The 18,279-nt window shown below is 44.5% G+C and overlaps 3 protein-coding genes and 1 non-coding gene across 5 annotated transcripts; 1 reads left to right on the forward strand and 3 right to left on the reverse strand.

Annotated features, from left to right (window-relative positions):
- Positions 1-121: 121 nt before the first annotated feature.
- Positions 122-3,575, reverse strand: LOC101768566 (protein WVD2-like 5). The gene is made up of 7 exons (XM_014804621.2): positions 2,997-3,575; positions 2,729-2,878; positions 2,542-2,603; positions 2,054-2,213; positions 1,892-1,963; positions 1,690-1,800; positions 122-746 (listed from the first exon to the last, which is right to left on the reverse strand). The coding sequence occupies exons 1-7, from the start codon at positions 3,225-3,227 to the stop codon at positions 435-437; spliced, it is 1,098 nt and encodes a 365-aa protein (XP_014660107.1). The 5' UTR covers positions 3,228-3,575; the 3' UTR covers positions 122-434.
- A 2,653-nt stretch (positions 3,576-6,228) lies between these two features.
- LOC101769776 (glucan endo-1,3-beta-glucosidase 14) lies at positions 6,229-8,954 on the forward strand. The gene is made up of 3 exons (XM_004951488.4): positions 6,229-7,191; positions 7,302-8,332; positions 8,544-8,954. Exons 1-3 carry the CDS (start codon positions 6,903-6,905, stop codon positions 8,625-8,627), a joined length of 1,404 nt encoding a protein of 467 aa, XP_004951545.1. The 5' UTR covers positions 6,229-6,902; the 3' UTR covers positions 8,628-8,954.
- A 1,193-nt stretch (positions 8,955-10,147) lies between these two features.
- TRNAG-CCC lies at positions 10,148-10,218 on the reverse strand. Its single transcript has one exon. It is a non-coding gene; the product is annotated as a tRNA-Gly (tRNA).
- A 527-nt stretch (positions 10,219-10,745) lies between these two features.
- Positions 10,746-16,494, reverse strand: LOC101770184 (phosphatidylinositol/phosphatidylcholine transfer protein SFH2). Of its 2 annotated transcripts, XM_004951489.4 has the most exons (11): positions 16,229-16,494; positions 16,086-16,114; positions 14,122-14,205; positions 13,990-14,043; positions 13,627-13,704; positions 12,664-12,717; positions 12,361-12,420; positions 12,176-12,271; positions 11,692-11,793; positions 11,519-11,599; positions 10,746-11,354 (listed from the first exon to the last, which is right to left on the reverse strand). In XM_004951489.4, exons 1-11 carry the CDS (start codon positions 16,281-16,283, stop codon positions 11,064-11,066), a joined length of 984 nt encoding a protein of 327 aa, XP_004951546.1. In that variant the 5' UTR covers positions 16,284-16,494; the 3' UTR covers positions 10,746-11,063. The 2 variants fall into 2 exon arrangements, with proteins under 2 accessions (XP_004951546.1, XP_022679139.1); XM_022823404.1 differs by lacking the exons at positions 16,086-16,114; positions 16,229-16,494 and adding an exon at positions 15,066-15,121.
- Positions 16,495-18,279: the final 1,785 nt, after the last annotated feature.

Raw genomic sequence — 18,279 nt, forward strand, 5'->3', positions numbered from 1 at the left:
ATACGAAACTCTAGTGCACAGTGTTAGGCACAGTGTTCTCTTGCCGTAGCCTAGTAGAAAACTCTGAATATTAAAGCAGGACCACTGAGGATTAGTATGTTATGGTTTGCAGGCACTTGAATTAGTAAGTTATCATTTTCCCTTGCGACAAACTTCAAACGAATAAGTACCTGTAGATTATGAACAGAAGCTATCTAGACAAGCAGCATACAGGCTCAACTCCAGGAAAACGAAACAGGAGTACATCACATGTAGCATAGTACAGGTCACAAGTTACTCTAGCAGACAAGCACAATATCATACAAAGCTTCCGAGGCACACCATCCATGACAATTCTCAGTTGGTTTGCTCACCGTGATTTTCGCTAAACGGCAATCTGTTCATCAGGATTAGCTCCAGCTTGGATCGGCCCCTGAACGGAATCTGTCTTCATCTCAGCTCCTTGTAGCTGCCCTGCAGCTGACTGTCTCTTGAGCTGGTTTGGTGCTCTTTAGCTGCCTCGCAGGTGATGAGCTTGCTGCGGCATCAAGCGTACCAGTTTCCTCTGATGGCAATCTGGGGAGTGACTTCCTCTGGGGCTTCTTTGCTGAATGTGATGGAGTTGATTTTTTCACACCATTTTGAGAAACCTTTTCCTCGAGGCTCAAACGGGCAGGTTGGTCCGGCGTGGTATTTTCTTCAGCCTCTGATGTGGACTTGTTTTTAGAACGACCAAGCTTTGGTGATTTTGCTCTAGTTGGGGGGATCTACAACAAATACCAGCATACAGTGAGTAATATATTACCACATGTCCATGTCAAAGCTGGAACACAGAAAGTTTGTTTGAAAATAAAAACTCCATATTTGGCCATTACTAATATATATACATGTAGAGAAAAGAAAGGTGTCTTCTACCACACGTATCACAACTGAATTAGTAAGATGCATTTGATTATCTCATCTGGCTTGATAATTGCTGAGTGCTGGCCATATGAATAATTTTGCTTCCCGTCCATTTTTGACAAGGTTGTCTGGTGCTGTGTCATGTGCTTGTCTAATAACGAATGCCATATTTGGAGTAACCAATCATATTAGCGAAGCGCGAAGAATGATGACAAGTTGAACCATGTCAAATATACAAGGACTTAAAGAGAGTTGCTAGTCACTAATGCAACTGTCAAATCTCTGTCATTGTCAGCAAGAGATTAACTTTATTTAAGTAGTGTGTCCCGATTGGCAATAAATATTACTTAATTAGTGTGGATGCTATGAAACCAGACCAGTCAGCCGAGAGTAGAGTGTTCTTGTATAGTTGTATTATTCATGTCAAGGCCCTGTACAAGTTCTGCTACTCAAGATGATCGAGAACAGAACATTCCCTACATATGTAAATAGAGAAAAACAAAATACCCAACTGCAGTTAACCACCTCCCTCCAGATAACAGAGTTTTATGTTATCATGATAATTCAAGGTTTCCAGGTTCCACCTAAACTATAAGGTAGTTTCAACTTCACCTCCTTTTTCTAAAAGATTTCTGTGAAATACATATTTTGAAATGGCAAGAAAGGCAGTGGATGATTATAACCAATAGAATCATGCTGCATGAGTGAATGTGATGACTCCACACATGCTCATAAGGCATATCAGTCACAAGTTCACTGAAAGTATAAGAGACTATAGCTAGCCATGAGTCATAATCACTAAATTACCTTTTTCAGTTCAACCTTCGCAGGAGTTGGTTCCTTGTAAAAGCTTGGCATTGGTGTTGCCTTGAAATTCAAACTCTTTCGCAGCATTTTGAGTTCTGCTTCTTCATTTTCCTGTGCATTTTAAAGAAAAAAAATATCAGCAAGCAACATAAAAGATGTGATAAGGGAAAGCAGCACCCAAAAGAAGGGCAAATAAGAATACCTTTGATTTAGCTTGCAAATTGCTTATTTCTAACTCTCGTGCATGAATCTTCTCCTCAAGCTTCGAATAGAACTATTTGATTGAAGAATTGGGTAAACAAAACAGACAATATACATATTTCAAAATAGATCAGCAAATAAAATAGCTAAACAAAAATTTTACCTCACGCCTTTTTTCCGATCTCTCATCGCACTTGAAGGTGAAGCCATATGAAGGAGTGCTGCCAACTTTTCGAGGCTTTGTACTCTCACAGTTGGACTCTTCTTCATCTCTCTTGATGGAAGAGTGCTGGCCTGATGACTTTTGAGTTTTGCTTTTCTCCCTGGATTTTAGTGGGTTGAACATAAATAGCATAAGTGACCCTTTGAACATATATAGCTGTATTAGATAATTTTATTCGAAAATAGCTATGGAGTGCATCTACTATGCCTACTCAGGGAATGATGATGAGTCAATGTGAACAAACACTGAACACAACGAAGAGGGGATTCTTGTCTGGAATAGTTCGAAAATAGCATGGTTTGTGCTGAACATCTCCATTTTGAGGTGTTTAAACCAATATACCATTAGTCTATTACTATGTTTCTTCCTTTTCCAGATTATTCTGATTTAATAGACAGATACAAACAGAAAGGAAACAAACAACTTACTTGGAGTCATCCAGCAATGCTGCATCCTTGGACGATGGGTGAGACTCATTCTTGACAGCTTTCTGATAAAAGCGAAACAAAACATATAAGATCCAACTGGATTGGGCAGGAAGCTGATTCCAGATATCCATAACTAGAGAAGAATGAAGATATTAAAACAGTGTGCATCATCATGTAAACTGCTTACATTACTACCGACACCAGCATCACCATTGGATACCCGGGCAACGGCTGCCTTAGGAAGAGAAGTATTGGGAGTTCTTCTCCTTGCCTGACCTTCATCTCCACTCCTTGGGCTCTTAGACTTGACAGCCTTAGGTCCATGACCTTTGTTCCCCTAAACATACATCACGTAGGAAATGCCAATCAGCACAATTGCACAAGGTACCATTATCCTACCGATATGTACAAGATTGCCACTGAAGCATTACAAGACATCACCGTCAAGAGCTCACATTGGAAAGACGAGGCTTCCTGCTCTCCGGGGGCGAGGTGGCCTCCCCGCCGGCCTCTTCGGGTGGGTTGATCACCTCGCTCTCCCCTGAGTTATCCTCATTGCCTTTCCCCTCATGCTCTTCCTCACCATGGACCCCTAAGCTAGGCAATGCAGGCTTCCCACTGGCCCCATCCTCGACGGCCACCGCCGGACCCCTTGCGTCGATGACGTCATCGACCACGTCCTCCATCTCAACCAAGCTGCCACCGACGCACCCCGCCGAGGGAAACGAGGTACAAGCGAGATCTACGCCTGAGATACGCCAAATGCGCGCAGATCTGGCCGAGCAACCGCGCAAGAAATGCCGGTGGCAACTACGGGGCCGGAGGGGGCGGGAGAAGGTGGAAAGATCGCTTCTTTACCTCCACCCGAGGGGAGTGATGGGGAATGGCAGTGCGGAGGAGCGCGGCGGGGGAGATGGGGCAGGCGGCGGCTCGCCGGCTTCCGCGGAGAAGGGCCGATTGTGGCAGGGAAGGGGAGGAGACAGCGGGGGTTGTAGGTGTGGTGACTGTGTTTGGGCTGGAGGTAGTTACTCGTCTCCAATCTTGCTGTCTTTTCATGGTTTTCTTTTTTCCGTTTGTTTTCCTACTGTTTTCTTTTTCCTTTTTGTCCCCAGTTCCTCCTTTCAAGATCTCCTGTCCTTAGATCTTAAAATGGAATCTTATGTTCTCCGAAGAGGATAAAGGATAGATCGTGCGAAATAAACGCCTCCTAATACTAAATGCACGGTTAATTCCACTCAAGCCGTCACTCAACCTCTTTTATGGTCAAGGTAGTAGGATTAAAAGGAGCAAAAGAATGATTGATGATTTCAATTTTACCATAAGAGGATATGGGTAGTATCTCATGTGTCTACGATGCTTAGATTTGCTTTCACCATGCTATTCTTTTTAATGCTATATCTTGTCACATTATGTAGTGTCAACGTGCGACATCCAACATTGCACGGCCGTAGTCGTAGCGTGTAGCTTAACCTTTTCTTCTATAATGATATGATACAGTGCGTATTGGATAAAAATACTATCCTATTACCTCAGTAGTCATTAGAAAAGTAAGGTAGCAAGAGATACACATGCTCTGTAAACCTTGGTTAAACATTAGGTTAAGGATCTATTGAATTTGTTTCATTTTAAGGTGACGAAGCCATTGATTCTAAACCTAAGATATTCCATTTAACTTTGTTAGAGGAGCATTTAATCGGATAGAATTTTGGTGATGATGGTCAATCCGTGTACCAGCTATGTGCTTATTTCTTCCTTATTGTTGGACTTATTATCTCGATAGAAAAAACTCAACGTTAGTAAGTATAAAGTTAGTGAATCTTAAGAGTGAAAGTGCTCTGTTTATGTGAAATGTTGGAAATGACTGTGTAAAGTCTATCATTGAGCGCGTTGATAAGTCCAATTTATATATGTCTTCATCCTTGTTTCGCGCATAAAAATGGTTAATTTGGATCGTTGATACGGACTCAAGTAGCAAGGTATGGGCCACCATGGGCCTGAGTATAACTGAGTCGGTATGTCACAAGCTAGCTTGAAGCTTGGCTCAATAATAGCTCAGTAATTACGTCAATTCGATACCTGATTTAACATCAAGATAAAAATAGGTTTGAAAATTTGGAATGCCCTGAAAATTAGCATGGAGTAACTCGCAAGACCAAAGATAGAAAAAACAGGCTTGAAAAATTGTTAATGAAAATATTCGATCTTGATTATGTTAGGCTTGCGGGCTTTGCCCTTTCGGAGGTTAGCCCTTAGCTCGAATCCAACCTAGAACAAAGCAAGCTTGAGTAACCCGCAAGCCTCGAGCTTTTTTCGAGTCTTTCTACTGCTATTATTGGCACCCACTGCTCCTAATTCCTATTCACTCCTTCCTCTGAGAAAATGACTTACTCTAGTCATCACTCATCAGTAGTCAAACGAGTATGTCCATGGCGGCTCGTTTGTAACAGCTATGGTTTAGCTGCAAGCTTGTCTTCAGGGCACCACAAAACTTTTTGTGGTTAGAAAGACGATGCTATCTCATCCGATGTATGTATACATGATGATATATTACTTTTGCAGTGTTTTTTTATATATAGCCACAGATGATTCTTTATCCTGATAAGCATAGAATGATGAGGTCAAGTTTCTTTCTCTGTAGATTGTCTGGTGCTGAGAATGAAGTGTGGGGACAGGGACAGGGAAGGTGCATCCAATGTCCATCACTCCATCCCATCTTGCCTCCCCCCCCCCCCACCCCCCAACCCAACCCCCCCAACTGGTCATTTCTTTCTCTTATTTCCCCCTCCTCTTTGCATGACATGTCTGAGAAAGGTCATTTGCGCAAATTCTAACAAAACATGTCTACTTTTGCAGTGTTTCCAATAAGTCATTGCAGGGTCCAAACTAGGGTTTGGAAGGCCAATTGCATGATTACATCCATCAGGTAGTAGTTCAAGCACCACTGGATCGAAGGGAGGGAAGAAGAAAGTGATGATTGCTTCATATATACTGTATTGCAGCCTTTTTTTTTCTTTTACCTTATTTAATTGCGTCCTTTTGCCTTTCCTTTCTGCTATTTTGGTCCTCCTAGTCTTCTCTATGGAAATCAGTTGTGCTGACGTGGATCCGACATGGCTTTCCATCATGTGATTACAAAATATGTTCAACACTTGTTTATATACTTTTATTGGGGTGATCCTTTCTGCTGATTACACTTCTCTGAAGTCTTGGCATCCTGTTTTTTTTTTCTTTTTCTTTTGGAGCCCATTACAGAACCCCTAGTGTCTTTTTCCACTATCTCCTTATCAGAATGTTTATCCTTTCACGAGAATAACGCAGGCATGGAAATATGGAATATCTTCCCCACGGGATCTAAGAGGCCTGTCTCGTCACTTTCCGCGAGTGGAACATAGGCCACACATCGCCCCTTGCTGATGCACAAAGTTGTGTCGTCTGGTCAGATTAATGGCTGCAACCAAAATTTAGTCTTCCTGAATTTCTGGGAACTCGTTGCAGAGCAGACGCCTGGCCAGTTCTGTGCGGAAAGACCATTGCTGGAATGATCGATGATAGACCACTACTCTTTACAACACTTTGTTTAAACTGCAAAGGCTAAATGTGCAAGGGCAAAGCATGCACTGAACTAGAAAGCATGGAGAAACGTCATGCAACTTTTGCTATTTTGAGAAAAAAATATCAGGTCATGGCCAAGTGGAGACTGAAAGGTTTGTGCCCGATTTGCCTAGAAATTGGAGGAAATAAAACACGTGCTTTGATCAAAGGTACCCTCATCAGGTTTGGTGTAAGTTGCACCATCAGCATCAGGATTCAGGAGTGCACTTGTTCATCATAAGTCGATTCAGCTCTGATCTCCTCTTCGACCTGATTGATAATGGCCATTGCTCCATGCTTAGTTATCCCCTGACGCGGTTCCTGCTCTGAGCCTCTGATCAATCACGTAGGAAGGAGTACCTCGTCACTGTCAGCATTCCACTCCATTCACTTGCTCTGCTTTCTTCCAATCCTTGGATCGATCTCTGCAGCCTCTCGTCTTCTTCCTCCCTCCTTTTCTCACCAAGGCAAGGGAAGTCAGTGTAGAAGACTCTGCAGAGCAGGAGCAGAGGACGCAGCAGCGCTCAGGTGGCGGAGCAGTGGAGCAGAGGCAGCGGCAGAAGCGTCGCATGCGGACAGGCAAGGCAAGGCAAGAGACCGGATACCATTCCCCCTCCCCCACCGCCATTCCATTCTTGGCAACCCGTACCACCACTCCCCACCCACCGAGCCCGGCCGGGCAAGCAACCGGCCGACCTCGCCGGCGTGCGCGCGGGGGAGAAGTACTAATCTAACCGTGCGCGAGGGCGCTCCATGGCCGCCGTGCCGCCATGCCCCGCGCCCCACGCAACGTGCCCCGCACGCCGCCCGCCTGCTCTAATGCCCGCCCCCCGCGCTGCCGCCACACCTTCCTCCTCCGCTCGCGTCTCCCGCCGCCGTTGCTCGCGCCAAGCTCCTCGCCACGCCACCACCGGGAGACGGCGGTGATGTCGTCGCCGCGGTGGAAGTCCGGCGACGGGCGCCGCCGGCTGCTCCTGCTCCTCTGCTGCTGCCTCCTCGCCTTCCCCTGCTGCCACGCTCAAGCCACCACCACCAACATCTCCCACCGCTCCGACCATGGTTAGCTGATCAATCTGTTGGTTCTTTTGGTGCAAAAAAAATGATTAGTGTTCTTGATGAGCTTAACATGGATTGACACATGATTTACCATGCCTGTGGCTATGATGCAGACAGCCGCTCGTTCGTGGGCACGTACGGGATCAACTACGGGCGCATCGCAGACAACCTGCCGGCGCCGGAGGACGTGGTGCGGCTGCTGAAGCTGGCCCGGATCCGCAACGTGAAGATCTACGACGCCGACCACAAGGTGCTCGACGCATTCCGTGGCAGCGGGCTCAACCTGGTGGTGGCCATCCCCAACGAGTTCCTCAAGGACATGGCCGCCAACCCGAGCAAGGCCATGGACTGGCTGAACGAGAACGTGCAGCCGTACCACCCGTCCACGCGGATCGTCGGCATCACCGTCGGCAACGAGGTCCTCGGCGGCGGCGACACCGGGCTCGCCGAGGCGCTCGTCGGCGCCGTCGCCAACGTCCACGACGCGCTCAAGATGCTCCGCCTCGACCGCGACATCGAGCTCACCACGCCGCACTCCGAGGCCGTCTTCTCCAACTCCTACCCGCCGTCGGCCTGCGTCTTCCGCGAGGACCTCATGGTGTACCTCCGCCCGCTGCTCGACTTTTTCTCCAGGACCGGCGCGCCCTTCTACGTCAACGCCTACCCGTTCCTCGCCTACATGAGCGACCCCTCCCACATCGACATCAACTACGCGCTCTTCAAGCCCAACTCCGGCATCGTCGACCCCAAGACCAACCTCCACTACGACAACATGTTCGAGGCCCAGCTCGACGCCGCCTACTTCGCGCTCGAGGCCGCCGGGTACCCGGGCATGGAGGTGCGCGTGGCGGAGACCGGCTGGGCGTCCGCCGGCGACGCCACCGAGGCCGGAGCCAGCATGGTGAACGCCGTCACCTACAACCGCAACCTCAGGAAGCGGCTGTTCCTGCGCAAGGGGACGCCCTACAGGCCCGACCGGGTCGCCAAGGCCTACATCTTCGCGCTCTTCAACGAGGACCTCAAGCCCGGGCCCACCACCGAGAGGCACTACGGCCTCTTCAAGCCCGACGGCAGCGTCTCCATTAACATCGGCCTCAAGGGGCTCGTGCCCTCCTCCGCGCCACCGTCGCCGTTGTTCTTCAAGGTACGAATCTCGATTTGCTTTTTCTTTTATTTGTTTTATTTTCTTGGAATCTTTGGCGTCCTCATTCCTCAAGTTGTGTTCTGTGTGTGCACCGTTGCACCATCCAGCATCAGGCATGGTGCATTGGGATGTGTGGCACACCATTTGGTACTTGAACTAACTAATTACTTGTGCATTTTTTTCCTAATTATTCGTAATTTCGATTTTGCAGAGAGTTCGGGCATGGGGGTGGATTGTACAGTACTCGGCCGCGCTTCTTCCATGTACATTGATTTTTCTAGCATTAGCAACATGACCGCAGATTGATTAGCACGCATGGCTGCAAAACTGTATAGTGTGTTAGGGCCATGCTTCTTGAACTGGATGCTCGTGGCGCTCATCAAGAGCTAGCCGCTGCTGCTCCAGGCTTGAGGCTGGAAAAGTGCATGCAGTTTATTAACACTGATTCTTTCGACGGGAGCTTCATAGAAAACTCAATGGATGATTAGGATCACATGTCAGGATTTTAGTTCTCCTTGCAATGAGTACCAGATGCATTTCTCATTTCTGTATAAAGTAATCAAGCCTCACGGTTCATAGTTCAGCATGATGTTTTTAAATATTGAAACTTCGAGTTTACCTCTTCGGTCGGCATTTCATTTCCCCCTGTTTTACCTTACGAAATCTTGTAAGGTTATACCATGTCCTTGTAATAATTCACCTTTTTTTTAGTTTCCCCACAATTTGAACAATCAGGACTAAAATTCCAGATGTGAACTCCTTGTACATTTTCTTTTACAGAACTCCTTATACACCAATCACCAGCTTTCCACTCATATTGGAGAATTACTGCTACTTGGATCTTTGAATCAGTATTTATGCTTTTCACTTTACTAAACAATTTGTGGAGGCAATAATTCAGCACTACTTGTCATGGACACACATGAATTTCAATTTAGAGCCTTTTCTTCCCCAGTAAGCAGCTGTAGAATCACTGTCCTATGTAAGCATAGGGCACTCAAGGCATCCATCTGACCTGGTTGGCGGTTGGCCACAAGCCTGCCACTGCATGCAACCTCTGAAGAAGCACAGGCTGATGTGCTCAAGTTAAGGATCACTTGCACAGGATGGAAAACCTCATAATCTTCTGCTTCTGCTTCCAACAAGTCTTTCCAAGGTTGATGCTGCCTTGCAAACAAGAGGGTTTTCTGATCCTTTGCTTACCATAATAATTTACCGGGTCCGTAAAAAAATTACCGCAGTGATTCACTGGAAAGCTAGTTTCAATCCTGCAGTGACAAGAACTGCTCGAGCAGATTCCTGTGGCTCACCGGCCATTGCTTTTTTGTAAAGCCAAGGGTTCCTTCGGAAAAGCAAGGCCTGTAACAGTGTGGTCTAGCTGCAGCAGCTGCAGAAACGAATTATTGGCAAACATTTTTCTCCCTCATGGCTGACTTTTGGAAGAGCTCGTGGGCCAGTGATTTTTTCTTTCACCTTTGGTCCTTGGCTCCTTGCACAAAGGTTTGGTATCTGTATCACAAAACTGAAAAAGAAGGCCGAAAAGCGCCCTTCTTGCTCTTTCCGCTCCTGACAACTTTTATCATACAAAACGAGGAATCCCGAATCCCTAACCACAATTCGACATGGAAAAGAAAAACTTTGCTCGTGACTAACCACAATTCTCCATCCAAAACATTATGACTTTGCAGTGAGTGCTCACGAGACCATAAAAGAACATTGAATTAATTAAGAAGTTAAATAAATAACATTGAATTAATTAATTAAGAAGTTAAATAAAGGTAAAAAAGTAAAAAAATCATAAAAGGTAAAAGTAACTGCGCATCCGGGGAATCGAACCCCGGTCAGTACCGTGGGAGGGTACTATGATACCACTACACCAGATGCGCTCACTTTGCATCGTGTGGCCAATACATTTTACAAATCGTTTTGAGGAAGCATATATATAGCACGCGTCCTGATCCGAGTCGCGGCGCGGCGTTCGGGTGAGGGAGGGATGGTCGCCTTCGTGGCCTCCTCCTCCTGGTCATGGGGCTGGGAGGACACGATGCCCATGGGCCACGGTTTGGTCCCCGCCGCAGCTCTACGAACACGCACAGCGATCAAACCGTGCGATCTCGTCGAGATCACATGCTGCCCAAGTCTTGAGTTGCAGGCGCGCATGGGCAATTGCGGCCGGCGGCGTATATCCTGTCGGCGACGGTGACGGCGATGGGCAATTGCGGCCGGCGTTTATGCTGTCGGCGACGGCGATAGCACCGCGCTGCAGCTGCCGTCCCCTCAAACTCATCCTCACAAGCGATTTTGTTGGAACTGCAGAGAGGTTTTTGAGTAAGAAACAGCTGCAAAGAGAAGTCATCATTCACAATCCACCAAACACTTCTTTTGAAAAATGACGCATATGCAAAAACTGTGCGGGAAAAAAAAAAAGGCACTTCCATGGATCGCCTCTCATATACCAGCTAAATGTATGTCGGGGTTACACTAGCAAAAAGGTGTTTATGGCAGCTCCATGTCCATCTAATATACACCGACTTGTTTATCTCTCAGCCTCCCCAGCTATAAACTCGAGCTTGCACCATGGGAGGCGCAAGGCTTTGCTGCTATATTCCCCAGGCAACTGGGGACCGTCAACCGAAAAGCGGAATGGACATCAATTGCCAATTTCATCAGAGGTCACCGGGGCGGCACCGGGCAGGGCGTTCCAGAGATCGATGGCCAGCCTCGGCGCGTGCTAGTCCTTGTGGCCGTTGGTGGATCCGTCCTGCTCACCCATCTTCTGGAACTCGGCCTGGATGACCTCGACGATCTTTGCGTCGTTTGGGTCTGGCTCGGGGATGCTGACGTGCAACGATCCCATCTTGATGAGCTCCCTGTGCGAAGCTTGCTCCTTGATGTGGCCATAAAGTTCTTTGTGGAAAGGATGGTCGAGGGAGAAGCAATTGTCGACATCCGATGATGAATGCTTCGATGATCCGGAGCCCTCCCGGCGGCAGAAATGGGGGAGTGATGAATAGTCCATAATCTACAAAAGTCAAGCATCACAACTGTTTACCATAGGGAAAAAATAATAAAAATGTTCTGTGGCCTTCCATATAGGGTACTTGTGATATTATTGCAACCAGAAATGAAGGATCTAAGTGGAAAAAGTCACCAACAGGAGGGAAGAATATTTTTCCAGTTATTTACCTTTAGAAGTTCATCTCTCCCACAACCACTCAAAACTTTAACTTTCTTTTTGGTCCTCTCCTGCAATAAGGGCTTCACAACCTGGCAGCAGACTCAAATTAACTGCCATCAGTTTTGCTAAAAACTCACTAGTAAAATCTTAGGCCAGAATATCAGTGGAAAATCGATAGTACCTTCCAACAGGCGGAAAATATGTACGGAACATTAACTACATAATAGGTCTCTGTCTTTTCAGGGTAATTCAGATCATCAACTGTCGATATGGAAGTCAACATCTGTAAATCATATTAAAACTTTATCAACAAAATAACATACCACAACTGAAACCCAGAAGTAACACAAGTAATGAGCATGGCTTGCAATGTTTTTAACAAAAAAAAAAGGAATAAGTGAAAAACTAGTCCAGGGGTTTCAGTGTAACACTTCGCTTGAATGGTATACAAAACTGAGTTGGAAGTTCAAGGAAGTTGTTCTTCGTGAACACAAGATGTTAAGATAAAGATAACTCCAATATTCTATTCAATTACTAGTACAAGAATATGCTTATTAGCCAAGTTATTATTTTACACATCCATACATGCATAAACAATAATACTAACTCATTTGTGTATGATCTCATGAAAAAGTACGGTTTCGGTTAATAGTCACAAAGCATACCTTTATTTGGCTCAGTGCTGATAGCTTCAAACCAGTCATATCCAGGACTTTTACACAGCTGGTAACAGGACGCCCGAACTGTTGTGACAGCCTAGGCTAAATGTGGTACAGATAAACATTAGGAAATAATTTATATGTTAACATAAGAAATCTATTAAACTCACAGCATTTTGTTGGATACTCACCAAAATTATACGATCACGGTACTCGTTAATTTGGATATGAGATTGCACATAGTAGTGGACCTGAGACAAAAATACCTCTATTTTTAGTCGAGAAAACTCAATTCAGTAGAAGGAAGCATAGGGCCATAGATAAATCAAGATAGTTGGACAAGAGAATTATTTAGGTAGCTAACTGATTATGATACTATGTTTGAAGGTTATATCAGCCTCTGAAAAATATATGTTTCCGCAGACAGTAAAAGCAACCAGTTCCATGATTTCGGTTCTAGCCTAATCAATATATAGCAAGCATCTGGCAATTACCGAAGCTTTGTCATATGTGCTATGTCCAACACCAATGGCAAAAACTGGGAGACCCTGCCAATGAGAGAAACAAAGATTTATTGAAATAAAGATGAAAGAACTGGGGTAGCAGACTTGCTATATTTTAAGAAAGCAAAACTCAAAGGTGAGAAACATCACAGAAGATCCTACATATCTTAAAAACAATATACTGTCAGGTCAACTGCGACAGTTCCCAAGAAAAAAACATCACCTATGATCCTACAGTCCTTAATAATCAAACACTGTCAAGTCAACTATATCATAGTTGACTTGACTTGACAGTGTTTGAGCAAATCATCTTGATCCTATATCATACGTTGAAACTAGAGATCTTAGGATGGCACTACCCACCTTCCCTAGCTAGAAAAGGTTGGCTACAGTGTTGCTGATAGTAGGACATCACTCCATGGGAGTTTGACGATCAACATAAGTTAAAACTTTAACCTCTTCAGTGCTACCTTCTTTCAGCTTATATAACTTGTGAAAAATTAAAATTCGAAGTACTCTGTTCGATGGATTTCAACATGTAGCTAGATCAAATTAAGTACAAGAATATAGTGGCCTTACGCCTTAGGGCCTGTTTATTTGAGCTACACCTTTTGGAGCTTTTCTGAAAAGCTGTTGCTGGCTTTTGGTTCTGAAAAGCCAACAATACCTTTTAGAAGATGTTTTTAGCTTTCTGGGCTTAGAAAGCTTCTGAGTTTTTCAGCTTTCCATATAAACTCAGCTTTTCTGGGCTTCTGGCTTTCCAGAAGCTGCACGAGAAGCTCAAACAAACAGGCCCAGGACACTTACCAATAAAAAGGTATGTCTATTTCAAAATTCAAACACACAAATAACTGCTTCATAATCAATTCAGAAAGGTAAGAAGCATCTTGCATAACTGTGAAACTAACGTTCAACCGACACATAGATTTTAGTTATTGGAAGTAACAGCTATACCTCCTTTGTGTATCCTGACAGGCCAACAAGTTGTGAATCCCGTATTGATCTGTATAAGTCTACTGGGACTATAGGTCTCTGCACATGTACAATGCAAACATTGATCGGCAAAAGTGAAGAATTTTGCTAAAGAAACATTGCAGAAATAGGTAGATTATCAGGAGTGATATATGGTGCACTAAAATAAATAAATAAAATAACTAAAATGAGAAAGGATTAGGTTTTGGTGATGGTGGTGTGTGTGTGTGTGTGAGGGGGTGGGGGGGGGGGGGCAATTAAAACAGTATAACTATAAGGGGCTCTTCCGTAGCTTTCTGACCCGGTAACATCTGGCAGGATTATATTCTAGAGAGGGTGACTCACCTCCAGCACGCTATCAATTTCGTTTTGAATCCTCCAATTCAAAGAATCTACAATCTATAGAAACAACAATATTAGTAGTCAATTTCAGAAAGCAGTTCACCCACTGTTGGGAAACTTTGTATAAAAGCTTACCATTTTATGAGCCTTTGATACATTCCACTCTCTAGCCTTAAGGAAACGCATCAGTGTTTCTTTGGGATAACCCTGGTGCACATTCTGAAATAAACAAGATATGGTTAGATTTGTTTTCCCAGAATCAGTCTATGAGTCACAGATTAAGTCGATGATCATCAAACAATCATATTACATCAAAGTGCCACAGCAGTGAAGGTAGCAATCCATCTTTTCCGAGAAAAATGTAGTCATATCCATAGTCATGCATTTGAATACACAACATGGACATGTGATGAGTACTACAGACTAAAGAGCCAGGATATGAAAACACTATGAACGTAGGTAGTATCTGTAGGAGGTTCGTAATTACTGCAATCACGACTATGAAAAAAAGCATGTATCATAAACAGAATGCTGACTCCATTCACCGAACATTCTCCTATGACAAATGCAACTTATAAAGTATGTTTGCGACCACCAAAATTTAAAACAGGTGGAGATGAACCAACTAATAATCGATTATTGTTCTAACGATGGTTTATGAGATTCAATTAAAGATTACAGGGCTGGTTTGGTCCACAGAACATCAGTTCTTGATCGCGATCTCCCAAAAGCATGAAGTTACATTAGATGTTCTCTTCCTATAATCTTGAAATTTCTGCTTTGGAATAAATCCTCCAAAATGGGTTAGGTGGATTTGGTTCTGCTTCACTAGTTTAAGGTTTATTTCTTTTGTTAGCCTTCACTAGAAAAATAGAAGGAAAAGCTCAGCTTTACACCATTTCCACAAGTTCTAGGTGCAGTGATTACATGAAAAATCTAGCAGATGAGTTCATTCTTGAGAGGGTTCATGGGTGTACACACAACTGGTTTTCACTCCCATCAGAAAATGTAGGTTTCTAAAGATAAAATGAAATGAAAAAGCAGACAGAAACGGTAGAACTAGCCAAATCCAGTAGTACCTGGGCTTCAGTTTAACCAATCATAATCACAGCCCTTGTTGGTTTCTGCAGGTTTCCTATTTGTTGAAGTATAAGTGAATTGCCAAGCAATGAATGGAACTGACTTAGCACATGTGTAAAACATTTACGAACATATCTTAAACTGGCAATGTAAACATAGTAGATATGTTTATGTTGAAGCACGTGTCTACAGACTCCTAGCTGCAAGTTTGGTTAACATGAAACATGGAAAGGGTGGATCACACCGCAGGATACCAAAAGTTCCTAGATGGCAGCTAGTTGCGAATGTATACAGATGGCACATCAAATGCAGACTCCTGAATACGTCCAAATCTTCTTAGCACACTTAATGGACTAGAGATCAGCACAATTTTGCCATTCAACTCATTGTGGACCAGAAGCATGATCCACGGGGCTCCCAATTGATGTCAACCCAAATATGTCCAAACTGACTTAGCATGTTAACGAACTGGGAATCAGCATGATTCTGCCACTCCATTCATCGTGGAATACGAAAGCTTGATCCACAGGACTCCCAACTCATGTCAACCATGAAACTGTAACAAACTCCATAGAGCACACACAGCTGCGAAACTACCATACTAGGCAAGGGCAAGCAGACAGCCAGACAGGCACCACCAAACCTGACCAACCCATTGAAATGCAGCAAATTCACATGGCACATACTATTTGTTACAGATCAAGCAACATCTCCAAGCACGCACTTGCCTAGCAGTAATAGCTACATCACCATATCTCTAGCATGTACTATTAAGTGTTAACCACGAAAACATCAGAGATGAAGCGAATTGTCCCATTTTGATCTATGCTGATTTAGCAATTCCAAAGGAGTAACGATACACTGAGTAGCTCACTCTCCCTCCCCAAATCAGATCAAATCTCGACAAAATTAGCTAAGCTACGCTATGATCCGGCAGCATAGGCTAAATTCTACCAGAAACAACACCAAGATCCATGCTTTCCCAGCGAAATGGCTGTACGGCACCCCCAGATCCATACCTGAAACGATCTCTTCAGCGGCGTCTCCACTGTGAAGATCCGGACCAAGAAAAGGGAAGTCAGAAACACAGAAACACCTCAAGAATCGCAAAGAAACACCGAGAAACGGCGCAGAGCTTCGCCTCCAGCAAGAAAGCACGGACCTTGCTCCATGAGGAGGCTGAGCTGCTTGACGGCGTCCTCGGAGTCAGCCCCCATTGCCGCGGGAAGAGGCGATCCCGAGCTCCGATTCGGCGGGCCCGGCGCGGAACCGGAGGCGCGAAGCGAGGTAGATTCAGTCGGCGGTCGGAGGGAGGTCACCAGAAGTGTATCTGTCCCCTGGTTGTGTGCTCCCGTGGGCGCCTTTGCTTCGAAGGTCTTGCTTCCGTTTATGGCCGATCGCGCTGCCGTCTGAGTGTGCGTATGCTTCGGTGCAGAAAGTGGGGGAAGCGTGCGTCACGCCGTACTAAGCTCCACTTTTTCGCGTCGGCAAATGGAAAATATCCTTTCCTTTTCAAGAAAAATAAAAAACTAGGGAGCAGTCAACACAGTGAGCTGATGCAACGCCTAAACCCATCATAAAAGTGGAAATTGCAAATACTTTAGAGTTTAGAGGCCGCTTCAAGTTGCAATTTTCTTTAATTCCATTTGCAACATGGTGTGTATCTACAAGCTACGCTGAATAATCTAATTGTCCACAGAACGTAGGTGAATTGCCTAGAGCTCTTCTGTTTTGTCACCTGATGCCCAAGAAAGAGCATTTGGATTTTCTTTTTGTCATTTTCGTTCGCGTTTGACATTTGCTGCTTCCCTAACCAATTGTCCTGGTAAGCTAAACGTCACTTTTAGGCAAATAGACAGATCCTATATTTTCGTTCTTCTAGCTTAGGCAATAGTCTTAGCTGTTATATATCTTTTTCAGCTGGCAGCATATTCTAGGAAATATTCCCATCGCAAAGGACATGTAGCGAAGACGAAAGAAAATCTTTGATGTTTTGAAGTACTCCTATTTCCTAGGACGGGGAAAAAATACACCACCGGGTTTAGACTATTGTTTCTTGCATTGGTATGGAATACATGTGACAGTTCAAACTTTGTGGTATTAATAATCCTTTGTCTCAGTATACAAATCGATTTAAACGTATGATTTCGTTGATCAGCCCTCTTTTGATGATGAGTGAAGGGAGCCTTGCACATTCCACTTGCAAAAAAAAAACTATTATACTAAATATTGGATCGGCGCCTCTTTCGGTTGCCGCTCACGTTGCCATGGCCATTACTGGGGGATGGCATATCTTTCCCGAAATATGTGACGAGTTTAAATCATTTCTTTCTCTTTTATACTAAGAGCTTTGATTTGCTCCTTTTATTTGCTAATAGTGGAGAGAGTCTTGGTCAATTCTGCTTGGGGTTTATTTACAAGATGGTTGTTTTAGAGAACAAGGTGTTAGCGATAGGGTTTGTGTGTAGTTACCAATGAAGTACTTGTCAACATTCCATTATAGAGTTAGATACGTTTCGGAAAGGGTTCTAAGACATTGGATCATGCGGAGTATCTAAGAGGTGCTCGGCGATTTTAGAAGGTAATTATTTGGTCGTGGTGTGTTGTGTTGTCTTGAGACAACATGAAGTTCTCTGAAATTGATTTACAAGAAATAGTGCGAGTACAAAAGAATGATAGAAACATGTCTCAACATCGTAGAATGAAGGTTAATCTTTGGGTTTTGATATGGAGCGTGAAATATCAACGAGAACTAACATTTTCTTAAGTTTAAGGACTGACCTCCCGTCGTCCATAAATTACACTGGATCAAAAATTCGTTCACAACGCAGACATCACCCTTGCTATTCACCACACACAACCAGATCAAAAGTAGATCAACATAAGTTCACTGAAAGTCTGAAATACGTCAACATCCAGCTGCAAACAAAGTTACGCAAGATCGCCATTTAACCCAAAGGAAACACTCTTCAGGTACAAAATCGTAGCATCAGAGGTAGGCCAATTTGAATTTTGATGAAGCTTCTGGAAAAGAACACGATGACGTTGGCTGACATCAGGGGCTTGCTGAGCCCGTGTCCGTCCGACGCGAGCGCCGCAAACCAACTTTCCTGAAATACAGGCAACCGCGGCCCACCATACCAAAGAACCACGGCCCACCACGCTCGCGAAACCAGTTTGCGGGTCGAACACGGATTACGTTTCCAGTATTTA

This window comes from Setaria italica, chromosome I, assembly GCF_000263155.2.
Source record: "Setaria italica strain Yugu1 chromosome I, Setaria_italica_v2.0, whole genome shotgun sequence".
Lineage (NCBI taxonomy): Eukaryota > Viridiplantae > Streptophyta > Magnoliopsida > Poales > Poaceae > Setaria > Setaria italica.